The sequence below is a fragment of the Triticum aestivum genome, chromosome 7D (genome assembly GCF_018294505.1).
Source record: "Triticum aestivum cultivar Chinese Spring chromosome 7D, IWGSC CS RefSeq v2.1, whole genome shotgun sequence".
Taxonomy (NCBI): Eukaryota; Viridiplantae; Streptophyta; class Magnoliopsida; order Poales; family Poaceae; genus Triticum; species Triticum aestivum.
This window is the reverse complement of record NC_057814.1, coordinates 570,774,650-570,788,585: the sequence shown is the minus strand read 5'-3', so window position 1 is coordinate 570,788,585 and position 13,936 is coordinate 570,774,650. Positions and strand designations below refer to the sequence as shown.

Below are 13,936 nucleotides of genomic sequence, written 5' to 3'. Positions count from 1 at the left end.
TTGACCACCCACAAGCAAGATAGAAGTTACAATCAATTAAACTGTTTATTTTTACAAAATAGATGTCCTGTAAAAAACATTACAATAAACTCGTTAAAAAATGTGCAATGTTCTGTGACTGTTTCCTGCCAAGGAGATGTGAAATCTTAGAACTGTAATTTATCTTCTGCAGGTAGTTCACTACGAAATTAGAACGCAAAGGCGACGCTGATTAGTACCTGTCCGTACTAACTGTACCTGGCTACAGTACGTAAGTGGCACTGAAACGGGCACTATATATATACACGCATCCAACGGCCCAAAAGCACCCATCTTTCCGACCTACTCGCCCCGCTTGTCTCTTGTATAAATCATAAGAGCTCCGTCTCCTCTGACACCAAGAAGCACAAAGCCCTCACACGACGATCGAGCCGAGCATAGTGGTGCTATAGTTTTATAGTGGTGTGCTCTGGCGCGTGTGATCCGTCGGTGGAATGGACGAGTCATGGAGGTGCACGATGGGCGCGGTGCTGCCGCGGCAGCGCCCGTCGGACGGCCAGAAGAGCCTCGCCCCCGACGACTTCCGGGACGTGTTCGGCGGCCCGCCGCGCACCGTGCTCCTCAGCAGCTTCTGCGGCGACGCAGCCGCCGCTGACTACCACGCCGCGGCGGCCGCCCACGGCGGCCAGTACCCGTACTACTCCTACGGCGGCGGCGCCGACGCCTTGTGCCGCCGTGGCAGGCCGGCGTCGGCGGCCGTGCCCACCGAGGAGGGCTTCTTCGACGACATCTTCGGCGCCCGCGCCCGTCAGGTGCGGTCGAGGTCCAGGTCCAAGTCGACCAAGTCTTCGTCGGTGATCAGCTCCGACGAGTTCGGCTCCGGCCGCTCCGCCTTCCGGTCGGCGGCCACCGGCGGCGGCCGCGGCGACGCCGCCCTCTCCTCCTTCGCGTCCAAGCTCAGGTGAACCAGACGATTCGTGCACATGCATGAAGTATTTTGGTTTTGGCCACGTGACAGCACAAGCACGTTGCATTGTTCGATCATCATTCTGACGATCATAGCCGCCGTTTTGCAGGCCCATTGCGATCCCGTCGCGCCGGTACGACTCGTCGCCGCCGTCGAGCGCGTCGACGAGGGCGGAGTACCAGAGCAGCTTCACGTGCTCGACGGCCGCGTACCCGGCGTGCCGCTACTATTACGGCAACGGCGGCGACTGGACCAACCACAGCGGCAGCAGCGCGGCGTCGTCGGCGGTCAGCAACAACGGCGCCGCCGCCGAGAGCTCCTCGTCGCGGCACCACCGCGGCGGGAGCAGCGGCTTCTGCTGCTTCACGTCGAACCCGGAGACCAGCAGCCGCGAGCCGAGCTTCCGGCGCACGCAGCGGCGCGGCAGGGCACGGTCACCGGCGCCAGACTACGCTGCGGCCGACACCAGCACCGAGTGCTCCGGCGCCGCCGACGACTACGGGTACTACTACTCGCCGTCCTCGGCCGCGTCGTCGTCGCTCTTCGGCAACCCGCCGCGGCCGCGCCTGCACCGGCTGGAGGAGGCGGTGATGCAGGAGGCGATGATGATGGAGGTGAGGGAGCGGGCGCCGCTGCTCATGGACGACGACGGCGACATCGACAGCGTCGGCGCCGCAGCCGTGGACGAGGCGATCGCGTGGGCCAAGGAGAGGTTCTGGAGCCAGGCCTAGCATTCATTAGCAGTGGCACAAGCATGACGGGATTTGAAGAACCACATTAGGTCTCAACTCTCAAGTCCTCCACTCAAAAGAAGAGAAAGAAGATCGATTTGAAGTTGCAACCACACTGACATTCTAGATTATGTGCCCATTGATGATATGTCCAGATCAACATTTGTTTCCACTGTAATGTTTAATCATGGAGGATTGAACGCATTTGTATATCAAACCAAATATACAAAACTCCTAGAATGCCGCAAGATTGAGACGATGTATTTCAGTTCAGGAAAATTAAGGGTAAAGATAGCAAAAAATTACAGGGTCCACATACGGAAAAACATGACTTTCTCAACACAAGAAGCAGGTTCCTTTTGCTCGTATATCATGTTACATACTTCGATTTATAAGGTTACAAGTCTTATGATCAGGTTACCATTGCAATCGCCAATCGTGATACTAATACACAGATTCTGCTGCCACCAGTAACTAAAACCACTACAGCTGCGACTTAGGATGATTCCCAGGAATGGTTACCCTGAAGTCTCATCAAATGTTACACAAAACTCGGGCAATGGAAAGAATGCAATGACCAAGGCGTCCAAAATTTTCCAAGTGGAACACTACACCCGTGGCGAAAGTCCGCCTTATCTTCTCCACCTTGTGTATAATCTTACTATTTTGTCCTCGTGATGACTCTGTGTGTGATATCAATAAGAGCGCGCCTTGAAATCAGAACATCTTCATCGTCGCTGTCCGGGAGAGCTTCGATGGCTTTGACCGCAAGGTTAACGTGTTCTTGCGCAAGCTCTTTTGTTCTTTCGATTCCCCGGCTCTTCTGGAGGTAGTCCAAGGCCTATAGTTTGCAAGTATGGATTGTTATGTCAGGTCACAATACAGTTCAAGACAGCGCCCATTCTTTTATTTATATAAAATAACTACTCACGATCTCAACATTTGCAGGATTGTCAAAACCCTGGTCAACGACATCTTGTAGTTGTGGGAATTCTTCCATCGCATATAGCATTGGAGCAGTAATGATTCCCTGCATCATGAATGCGATTATGTAATGCAAAAAAACAAGCGCTACCTGCATGACGACTGAGAGAAACAGCAGAATGTGGTCCTTGTTTGAGGACCGTCTAACTGGATATGCTGGTAATTTCACAAAGTAGGTGATCATAAACAGAAGCAAGTATTTTAATTTTGACACAAGAGCTCTCTAAAAAAAGGGCAGCCCAGTACACATAGCTCCCGCTTGCGCAGGGTCCGGGGAAGAGTCAAACCACTTTGGGTCTTTTGTACGCAGCCTTTCCCTGCATTTCTGCAAGAGGCTGTTTCAAGGACTACACGTGACCTCATGGTCAGAAGGCAACAGCTTTACCGCTGCGCCAAAGGCTCCCCTTGAACACAAGAGCTCTTTGTTAACTAAATTTTGCATCTAATTTGCACTGGCCTGACCACATACACAATTAGTTTTGCAAGCAGTAGGGTTCAGAATATCCTTCTTATCTACGTTGTCAATAGTAGATTCTACACTTCTACTCCCTCCGTTCGGAATTACTTGTCGCAGAAATGGATGTATCTAGACGTATTTTAGTTCTAGATACATCCATTTCCGAGACAAGTAATTCCGAACGGAGGGAGTAATATGTTAACTTAATTGCGATAGGTCAATGAAGGCGGAAAGAGAACGCCATTATGCAAGTTTTTCATGTGAGAGTATTCTATCTGTCTGGCATGAGGGTGACAAGTTCAAGACAGTGGCTAACATAATTACAGCAACACAGCTTTCGTGTCAGACAAGCAGTCTATGCCGATCAGCCGATGTAGCACTATTGTTAGCCAGCAAAGTTTTGTGTACATCTGTCCTACTGAGAAACAATCTAAGTAGCTGGCCCTGGGAGGCAAACAGCTATTCCAGATGATGAATACTGTAAATAAAATATAACAAAAAAAAAAAGAGAGGGTGGCTGTTATTACATGACGAATATCAGATAATGAACCCTTCCCAAGTGATGCAGAGGTTCCTGTGAAATCAAGAACATCGTCGATCAACTGGAAGGCTAGACCCTGCAATGATATCGAATTAATCAAGTCGGTGCTTTACAGGATTAAATCAGAAGGGGAAATAATTCCAGAAAAGAGAGATGTTTTACGAACCAGGTTTCGACCATATTCGTATGCAAGCACTGAAACCTCAGCAGTGTGCCCTGCAAGAATAGCAACAGCCTTGCAACTGTTTGATATCAATGATGCTGTTTTGTAGTACGTCTTCTGCAAGTAGTACTCCATACTGCGCATTTTTTCAGAATCGTATCAGAACCAACAAACAATGGCATAAAAAATGGAGAAACCAGAGTAAACAAAAACCAAATATGTCCAAGCATTTTATTCTGCATCTCTTGGTTTTAGGCATTAGATGTGATGAACATTTAGTCATGATAGAGAAGCACTATTTAACCTTCGCCGTTGCTCTCTGCTTGTTGACATTTGCATAGTTTCACCGGTAACTAGATGTCCAACTGCAGTTGCCATAAGAGATACCACCTGCATAAGCTAGGTTGATCAATTGAAAGTTTGGTACCATATAAGACTTGCAAGAAAGAGAGCAGGTCAGAACTCCAACCATACAGGATAATCTTGAATGCTAAACCATTAGGATGGATAAGCTTGGAATGGAGAAAACAAGAAAAATGATTCCCTAAGAAATGACACTGACAGCCTAGTATTAACTAGCTAAATACTCCAGCGTTGAAGCAGATATAACAATAAGACCACCCAGCCTACCCTACTTTGGTAGCAAACAGGACCACCATCTCAGGCATTTGCAACAACAGCTTACATCAGGAGGGGGAAAGGAGGTGAACACACAACCACCACAGATTGATGTCTTTATAGGAGTAAAGAAATCAAGGACATAATGATTATGCCAAGCGGAAACTAAAAATAATACAAGAACAGACTTGTGTGATACTGATGCCCATCAAACATATATAGTGACCAGCATAAATCAAAACCACTTTAATTTCCGCATCATTAAAACAATCTACAGGATATGTACAGCAATCTATCTTAGGATAAATAAATAATGACCTCTGTATTCCCAAGTGCTGCAAGTGCCACACATGCTCTGGACAGGAGAAAGTCACCAGCCAAAACAGAAAGCTGCAGACAAAAGAGTTCCATGAATACCGATGCCAAGATGATTCTGACTGCAGTACCTCCATGAAAAATTCTTAAAAAATGATGTCCAGGTAAACTTTCCTGCTGTGGTGCAGCACTTTTTACTGGAAGATCAAGCTTTTCGCTGTGTGCTAACTACTAAAGTGCTCCCTCCGTCCGGAAATACTTGTCGAAGAAATGGATGAAAATGGATGTATCTAGAACTAAAATACGCCTAGATACATCCATTTCTCCGACAAGTATTTCCGGACAGAGGAAGTAATTTGTAGTTCTTAATGTGAGGACCCAGTTGATTCACCTAGTATACTGAATGTTCAATGGTGTTGCATACATTACCTTGTTGCCCATAATGCAATTCAATGAAGTGACACCTCGCCTAGTGTCAGCATCATCCAGAACATCATCATGCAGAAGACTTGCGACCTGTAATAGATGTCAGCTTGAGAAATAAAAAATAAAATATACTGGGTCTGATGGTCAGGCACCATACTAACATGGATCATTTCAGTTATCTCGGCAATGTTTTGCTGCCGTGTGCGCAGCTTACTTGCCAATATGCTGAAAACTCCAACATCTGTCGATTCTGGTATTGGGAATTTCAGAGCTGATGCCATAAGCAATAAAACCTGCCAATGTAAATAAATGCATTCAGTGCACACAAGGTAGATAGGATAGAAAGAAATCATAGAGTAAAGTGATAATGTAATATTGACTAAAAAAGGGAGATTAAGATGTTACCGTAGGTCGGAATCTTTTTCCCTCAGCTCCTACTTTAAAAAAATATTCAGCAGCTGATTCTAGTTTAGGGACCTGAAAGTACTCACTTAGGCAAATTGGGTATGTTTGACAATGTGGTAATCACTAGATAAAAGAAACATCCAAACACCATGCCAGCAGCAGCCTAGTACCACAGAGAGTTGACATGAGTAGGATGCACTACTAACCTCAGCAACCACCATGGACCGTAGTCTGTTTCCAAGAATCGATAGTTCATCAGCAACCAATTCAAATGGATCCTGTTGTTCCTGGGAGCAAGAAGAATTTTTCTCATCAGGGAACAGCAATACACTACACTTTCCATGATTAGCATTCACATGCATTAAGAAAAAAAGAGGATTTCAGCTGTTATTCATTGTTACAACTGATCATCATTATCCTTCATTACGGACAGCATAATCACATAGCCGAGGGGACCTTCAGCCAGTTTTTCTTCAGCTTCTATGTTGATGACAACATATAGAGAATAACTGGCCAGGGGCCAGGAATATCAAACATACATTTCTCTGATAAAGCGGATAACGTCACTTGATTTAAGTTTCAAATTTATGTACAGTATAAATGTATAATGCACGGTTGTCTTGCTAGGCTATAATCTGATTCCATTCCAGGCTCAACATATTCCGCTGCATAACAAGTCGATTTATCAATTAGCAACTGAAGGCCCATTTCATCTGATGCATTGATATCCTACTTTTTGATTTTGGCACAGAGAAATTAGAACTTGGGTGCATTTAATCTTCATGAAAACTAATGCATAGAATAACTCGCCGGCAGAGTTATCAAAGAAGAAGCCATTCATAGGGCAGAGTATCAGCAAAAATGACGCAAACAAATGGGAGCCGTCAGGGTGGCAATGCTTCACAATCCTATGGCAGCAGGTAAAGTGTGGAACTATGGGTTGGTTGTACAACAGCCTAGTTTTGATATTTATGTTTAGACATCTCCCATATCTCAATTCATAATCATGTATTCTGCTGGCATGTACTGTAGCAGGACACTGATGTGTTTTTCCAGCAGTGAATAGTGATGCACAGTTTCTTTATTAAGCTGGGCTCTAGATGTTTGACTGACGAAAGAGGTACGATGACAAGATCATTAAGATAACAAACGAGCAGCACAAAGGCAAATCATCAAACAAATAAAGGGTTCACCTACTTCAGCCCTCGAAACTCCGTCTTGGCGAGTCTGGCATTGGGTGGCATCATGCAGCCATCGCGAGTTCACGAAAGCAGCTCCTCTGCAACCCACCACCTACTAATCCACACCAAAAGTAGAGAACCTATCAGCATAACAGAAGGCTAACCCAATCCACAGTTCAATAACACGTGGACACCTAATCGGCCAATCCCATTAGGAAGTTCCAACAACTTGAGCGGTTACTATTCCTGCTCGCCTTAATTCTCTTTACCTTCTGCAATGTAACCACTAGTATGCAACTGAGTGACTTACTAAAATCAGTAAAAGTAACTCAAAATCAACAGCAAGGACAAATTAGTGTGCACGCCTGCACTTTGCAGCTTCGAGCACGACTCCACGGGATTTAACCGCGACGCTACTCTAGTCGGCGGCATATACACAAACACTTGGCGGGCTGGCAGCTCCGCCGCGGCTACCTGGAAGGGCCAGGGCCAGGGTCGGAGAACCGCGAACCAGGGACCAAACAGGGCGTGCGAGGACCGCCCAGGACTAGGACGGGAGGTTAATGCGCGGAGGAGGGGGACCTTGTTCCGAATCTGGGGCGACGCGGGAGGGAGCCTCCCCAGGAGGGCGCCCGACGAGGAGAAGAGCCTCTGCGCCTGGGCGGCGCCTGGGCCTCCGCCCGTGCCGCCGCCGACGAGCGTGGCGACGCGCCGCGCCAGAGCCCACCGCCAGGACATGTCTCTCTCTCCCTCCCGAGATCGGGGAGAGGGGGCGGGCGGCGGGGTTGAGCTTGGAGAAAAAGTCAGACGGGGAAGGGGGGAAGGGCGGCGGCTAGGCTTTGCTTGCTCGTGTTGTTTGTTTGGGGTGGGGTGGGGGCACCGCGTCGGGGTTGCGTACGTGGACCGTGGGCGCGCTCGGCGTGCCACGTGAGGCTGTGGAATGCGGGGGCAGGAAACTGCCACGGGCGACTCTTCTCCCTTGCGTGCATCTGCGTATTTTCGGCTGCCAAGTGCTAGGCGTCGGTCGACCGACGACGCCAGTCCCGACCGGTTTCCTTCCTGACCTTATGATTAGCCTCACGCCAGCCGTCGGATCTCATCCTCATTTCCTCCGCAGCCCTTCCCCTTCTCCTTATCGATTTCAAGTGAAGCTTCCTTTCGCGTAGGCACAAATCAGTCGATTCGAGGCGCCTCGTGTTCCCCTGCGCAGCCCCTCCCGCTGCTTTCAGAGTTGGAACTGATTGGACATAGTAGTAGGTACCAAAACTCCACGGCAGAGTTTATCGTCCATTAACTACCAAGCAACGGGGTTGCTAGTAGTATTAATTTCACACATCACGGTTCATTTGTCAGCATTCCGGTTACAACCAACACGGAGACCGATGAAATAAATGATGATGGCGAGAAATATCACTATATTAAGAAGTCATAGGAGGTGGTGCAATTCCCATGACAATCCTGACAAAAAGGGGGTAATACCCCAGGGTAGAACAGAACAAGTGCTGGATTGGCATTTTGATCCGCGAAATACAACTGCTTTGACCCGATCCCCGGAATGGATTAGCTACTGGAGTTTGTTTTCTCCTAGTCATTCTGGAGTAGAATGGCTTGACTGACCATATGCATAATAGGCACCGATGAACACGCATGCACAACTACTCCTGACTATCAATTTATAGAAGATGATCGGAATATAGTTGAAGAGGGACAACTCAAAGTAACACATGATTTTCTGAGTTGTGGATGCATAGATTAGCATATCGAACAAGTCCAACATATTTCTTCTGGATAACCCATGCAGAAAGATAGGATTGGTAGCGTCACAATATAGAATGCAGAACTCTTCAAGAGCACTCTTGTTGTGATTTTTTGGCTCAAAAGAACTTCTAGCATATTGGTTCATGGTATTGGAAGAATGATGAACCACGAAACTCGAAGACTATCACAAAGGTTACTAATATCCTAAAGAAACGAGCAAACACTATCAACAGGAATAAGCAGATCAGATCTTGGGTACAAGAACCCAGAAATAGAATGCTTGCTAACTAAATAACATCACGAGATGCTTTCGAGAATGGTGGCCAAAATCATCACACGGGGAACACAAACATGGCTAGATTACTGGTGGTTCACTTAACACAACATCGTTTCCTAATACCTTCAGCATATATATCGAGGTAACAGGGTACTTGAACACAATGATTAGTGTGGCTAGTCTGGCCAAAAGGACATTCGAACAAGGACGAAAGATTTGCAAATGCATCAGACTATTTGGAAACCTTGGATAACTCGGGCAGCATAACGGTTGTATGGGCATGGAATATGAGACAACCTGCAAGACAACTGACAACATAACAACTGAAATCTTATGAAAACACTGATCCGAGAAGACAACAAATTTCCTATAAGTCTGCAGGATAGTAACTCATCATCCTGATATATAGATGAGAGTTCTAGTTCTTAAACCCCATGGAAAAGAAGACGATGACTCAGAATCAGAATGCCACAAGGATAAGGAGTAAAAAGAGCCTTACGTTCCCTTCCACAATCAATTCCCCTATATAATTAAAGCATTTCTAGACTCGACTTCGACCAGTTTGGCTTGATAATCCTACAGGCACTCAGGCTCTGATACCAAAGCTGTCGGGACCCTGATCCAAAGTTGTGACGCCCGGGTAATTAAGCAACAGTGAACCTCTGCTAATAATGCCATGTCACCTTGGTTACTGTTGCTAATCTCGCGTTAGTTCGAATCGTTTCAAATTCAAGATTCGAAATCAAGCAAACATTAAAAGTTTTCAAATGTCAAAACTAAAATGTTCTAAATATGACAATAAATCATATGTAATATCGATGGAGAAACCACACTTTTATGAAGTGTTAAAATGCACTATAATAAATAAACTGTGGCAGAACAGTTATTCAAATGCTTTCAAAAATAATAAATAATTTTAAAACTATTTTATTTCAGTGCTAAACTGTTTGTGGCAGTGGCATATTTATTGAAACTAAATTAGGAACTAGTTTTGTATTTCATTTAAACTACAAAAGGGTGAAACTAAGAGAAAGCAGAAACAAGAAAATAAATAAAAAGTAATAAAAATAAAACAAACAAAACGAAAGAGGGAAAAGGAACCCCCCCCCCCCCTCACTGGGCTTCGGCCCAGTAGGCCACCATGCCGCATGGCCGGCCCAACCGGCCACCCACTCCCCACATAACCCCCCGCTAGCCCGAAAACCTAACCCACGAACCCCCACTCACCCACTCCCTCCCCACGATTTCCTCCCCCTCGCCTCTGCCCCCGCCCCTGATCTAGATCGGGATCGAACCCGCTGCCCCTGGCGTCACCCCGATGGCCGCGCCCCGCCACTCGGTGCTTGCCGACGCAGCTTGCCGTTGTCCGCCGTCGCCTCCCCGCCGTTGTGTGCGTCGTCGTCGCTGGATCGCCGGCGCCACCTCGCCCCGAAGTCACCCCGTTACCCCCCGACACCCGTCGCCACCACCACGTCGCTCGTCCCCGTCCTCCTCCCCAAAGGCACCCCCGAGCCACGCCGCCCCTCGTCCCTACAACGTGGGTGAGCCCCCGGGCTCCGGCCTCGCTCCTTTTTCTCTATTTCTGCTGCGGCTATCGCTGCGCGCCGTCGTCGTCGTGTCCTTCCCTCGCCGTGGCTCGCACCGCCAGCGCCCGCTACGCACCTACCATGGCCGCTCGGCTCCCCCTCCCCCCGCTCCGGCTGCGCCACTGCGCACGAGACCGTGCCCCGGCCAAGCCACCCGTACCTCCCAACCGCAGACTGCGCGCGCCACAACCGCGCCGGCTGCGTCTCGCTCCCCCTGGCTCGCATCGCCACCGCAGCCCCGCGCACTGCTCTTGCGCTTCGCCGCCTACCACTGCTTCCCCCCTACTGCGTCGCTGCTCGCCTCACCATCTGCGGCTGCTGCTGCCGCCCCACGGCCGTTGCGCTCGTCGCTTCCCCCTGCCCGGTGCCACTCCACCCCTGGTGCTGGCGCCGTTATCCCGTACCCCACCTCCGCGCCGGCGGCCAGTTCCGGCACCCCGCCGCGCCTCGGGTCTACCCTTTCGGGCGCAAACGCCCAGGCGCCCGCTAGCGCCCGTAACCGCTAAGGCCCCTAGGGCCAATGACAAAGGGGCCCAGCACCCCAGAACGATTTAAAAAAAAAGAGAAATTAAAATAAATATATAAATAATAAGTAAATAAAAATGTTAACTAATTAAGTAATTAATTAACTAAATTAATCTTGTTTAATTAAACTAAAAACATTTGTTACCTAATTAACTAATTAAACTGATTAATTGGTTAATTAGATTATTGTACCTATGACATGCGGGACCCACACGTCAGCGACCCAGTCAACACCTCTGTTGACTGCTGACGTCATGCTGACGTCAGCATGTACTATTCTGGATAATGTTGAACTAAATTAATTAAATAAATTCTAAAATGATTTAAAACTTTAAAAATTAAAATAAAATAAACCGTAACTCGGATCGAAATACTTTGTACATGAAAGTTGCTCAGAACGACGAGACGAATCCGGATGCATAGCTGGTTCGTCCGCCACACATCCCTAGCATAGCAAACACGCAACTTTCCCCTTCTGGTTCATTTGTCTGAAAACGCGAAACACCGGGAATACTTTCCCGGGTGTTTCCCCCCTTCGCCGTTATCATCTACTACCGCGTTAGGCACAACTAACACCGCTCATTGTCATGTCATGCATCGGCATGCATATGTTTGCATTATATTTATTGTTTCTTCCCCCTCTTCTCTCGCTAGACACTGAGACCGACGCCGCTGCTACCCAGTACGACTACGGTGTGGACGACCCCTCCTTCTTGCCAGAGCAACCAGGCAAGCCCCCCCCCTTGGTCACCAGATATCGCCTATTCTTCTCTATACTGCTTGCATTAGAATAGTGTAGCATGTTACTGCTTTCCGTTAATCCTATTCTGCTGCATAGCCTGTCTTTGCCACTACTGTTGTTACCTTTACCTGCAATCCTACATGCTTAGTATAGGATGCTAGTATCCCATCTATGGCCCTACATTCTTGTCCGTCTGCTGTGCTATACTATCGGGCCGTGATCACTTGGGAGGTGATCACGGGTTTATACTATATACTTTATACATGATACATGTGGTGACTAAAGTCAGGTCGGCTCGTGGAGCACCCGCGAGTGATTCACGGATTGGGGGCTGAAAGGACCTTTGTCCTGACGGTCCTCTGGGTGGATCTTTGTGGCGGAGCGACAGGGCAGGTTGAGACCGCCTAGGTGAGAGGTCGGCCTGGCCCTGGTCGGTGTCCGCGGTTACTTCAAAATAACACGCTTAACGAGTTCTTGGTATTTGATCTGAATCTGGCCATTTGGTCTATACGCACTACCCAACTACGTGGGAAAGATATGGGCACTCGACGTCGTGGTATCAGCCGAAGCCTTCGTGACGTCAGCGACTGAGCGGCGCGCACCGGATTGGTCCGCGTAACGCAACTTCCTTTGAAATGGAGGTTGCTAGGTCTGCTTCCGGCCGCCCTCGCAACGTGCAGGTGTGCAATGGGCGATGGGCCCAGACCCCTGCGCCATAGGATTTAGACCGGCGTGCTGACCTCTCTGTTGTGCCTAGGTAGGGCTGCGACGTGTTGATCTTCCGAGGCCGGGCATGACCCAGGAAAGTGTGTCCGGCCAAATGGGATCGAGCGTGTTGGGTTATGTGGTGCACCCCTGCAGGGAAGTTTATCTATTCGAATAGCCGTGTCCCTCGGTAAAAGGACGACCCGGAGTTGTGTTGGAAATATGCCCTAGAGGCAATAATAAAATGGTTATTATTGTATTTCCTTGTTCATGATAATTGTCTGTTGTTCATGCTATAATTGTATTAACTGGAAACCGTAATACATGTGTGAATACATAGACCACAACATGTCCCAAGTAAGCCTCTAGTTGACTAGCTCGTTGATCAATAGATGGTTATGGTTTCCTGACCATGGACATTGGATGTCATTGATAACGGGATCACATCATTAGGAGAATGATGTGATGGACAAGACCCAATCCTAAGCATAGCACAAGATCGTGTAGTTCGTTTGCTAGAGCTTTTCTAATGTCAAGTATCATTTCCTTAGACCATGAGATTGTGCAACTCCCGGATACCGTAGGAATGCTTTGGGTGTACCAAACGTCACAACGTAACTGGGTGGCTATAAAGGTGCACTACAGGTATCTCCGAAAGTGTCTGTTGGGTTGGCACGAATCGAGACTGGGATTTGTCACTTCGTATGACGGAGAGGTATCTCTGGGCCCACTCGGTAATGCATCATCATAATGAGCTCAATGTGACCAAGTGTTTGGTCACGGGATCATGCATTACGGTACGAGTAAAGTGACTTGCCGGTAACGAGATTGAACAAGGTATTGGGATACCGACGATCGAATCTCGGGCAAGTAACGTACTGATTGACAAAGGGAATTGTATACGGGATTGATTGAATCCTCGACATCGTGGTTCATCCGATGAGATCATCGTGGAACATGTGGGAGCCAACATGGGTATCCAGATCCCGCTGTTGGTTATTGACCGGAGAGTCATCTCGGTCATGTCTGCATGTCTCCCGAACCCGTAGGGTCTACACACTTAAGGTTCGGTGACGCTAGGGTTGTAGAGATATTAGTATGCGGAAATCCGAAAGTTGTTCGGAGTCCCGGATGAGATCCCGGACGTCACGAGGAGTTCCGGAATGGTCCGGAGGTAAAGATTTCTATATGGGAAGTCCTATTTTGGCCACCGGAAAATGTTCGGGATTTTTCGGTATTGTGCCGGGAAGGTTCTAGAAGGTTCCGAAGTGGGGCCCACCTGCATGGGGGGACCCACATGAACGTGGGTAGTGGGGCCAAGGCCCCACACCCCTGGTCAAGGCGCACCAAGATCCCACCTTAGAAGGAATAAGATCATATCCCGAAGGGATAAGATCAAGATCCCTAAAAAAGGGGGATAACAATCGGTGGGGAAGGGAAATGATGGGATTTCTTTCCCGCACCTTTGCCAACGCCCCAATGGACTTGGAGGGCAAGAAACCAGCCCCCTCCACTCCTATATATAGTGGGGAGGCGCATGGGAGCAGCACCCCAAGCCCTGGCGCCTCCCTCCCTC

The 13,936-nt window shown here is 48.3% G+C and overlaps 2 protein-coding genes across 3 annotated transcripts; one reads left to right on the top strand and one right to left on the bottom strand.

Moving 5' to 3' along the window:
• The first annotated feature begins 327 nt into the window (after positions 1–327).
• LOC123165009 (uncharacterized) lies at positions 328–1,899 on the top strand. Its single transcript, XM_044582638.1, has 2 exons — positions 328–940; positions 1,056–1,899. Exons 1-2 carry the CDS (start codon positions 474–476, stop codon positions 1,675–1,677), a joined length of 1,089 nt encoding a protein of 362 aa, XP_044438573.1. The 5' UTR covers positions 328–473; the 3' UTR covers positions 1,678–1,899.
• Positions 1,900–2,005: 106 nt separating this feature from the next.
• LOC123165008 (solanesyl-diphosphate synthase 1, mitochondrial) lies at positions 2,006–7,641 on the bottom strand. 2 transcript variants are annotated; one of them, XM_044582636.1, is made up of 12 exons: positions 7,350–7,641; positions 6,784–6,879; positions 5,793–5,873; positions 5,587–5,658; positions 5,343–5,474; positions 5,185–5,271; positions 4,759–4,830; positions 4,127–4,212; positions 3,826–3,958; positions 3,646–3,735; positions 2,609–2,707; positions 2,006–2,518 (listed from the first exon to the last, which is right to left on the bottom strand). In XM_044582636.1, exons 1-12 carry the CDS (start codon positions 7,503–7,505, stop codon positions 2,339–2,341), a joined length of 1,284 nt encoding a protein of 427 aa, XP_044438571.1. In that variant the 5' UTR covers positions 7,506–7,641; the 3' UTR covers positions 2,006–2,338. The 2 variants fall into 2 exon arrangements, with proteins under 2 accessions (XP_044438571.1, XP_044438572.1); XM_044582637.1 differs by having other exon boundaries at positions 6,784–6,882; positions 7,350–7,611.
• Between the last annotated feature and the right edge of the window lie 6,295 nt (positions 7,642–13,936).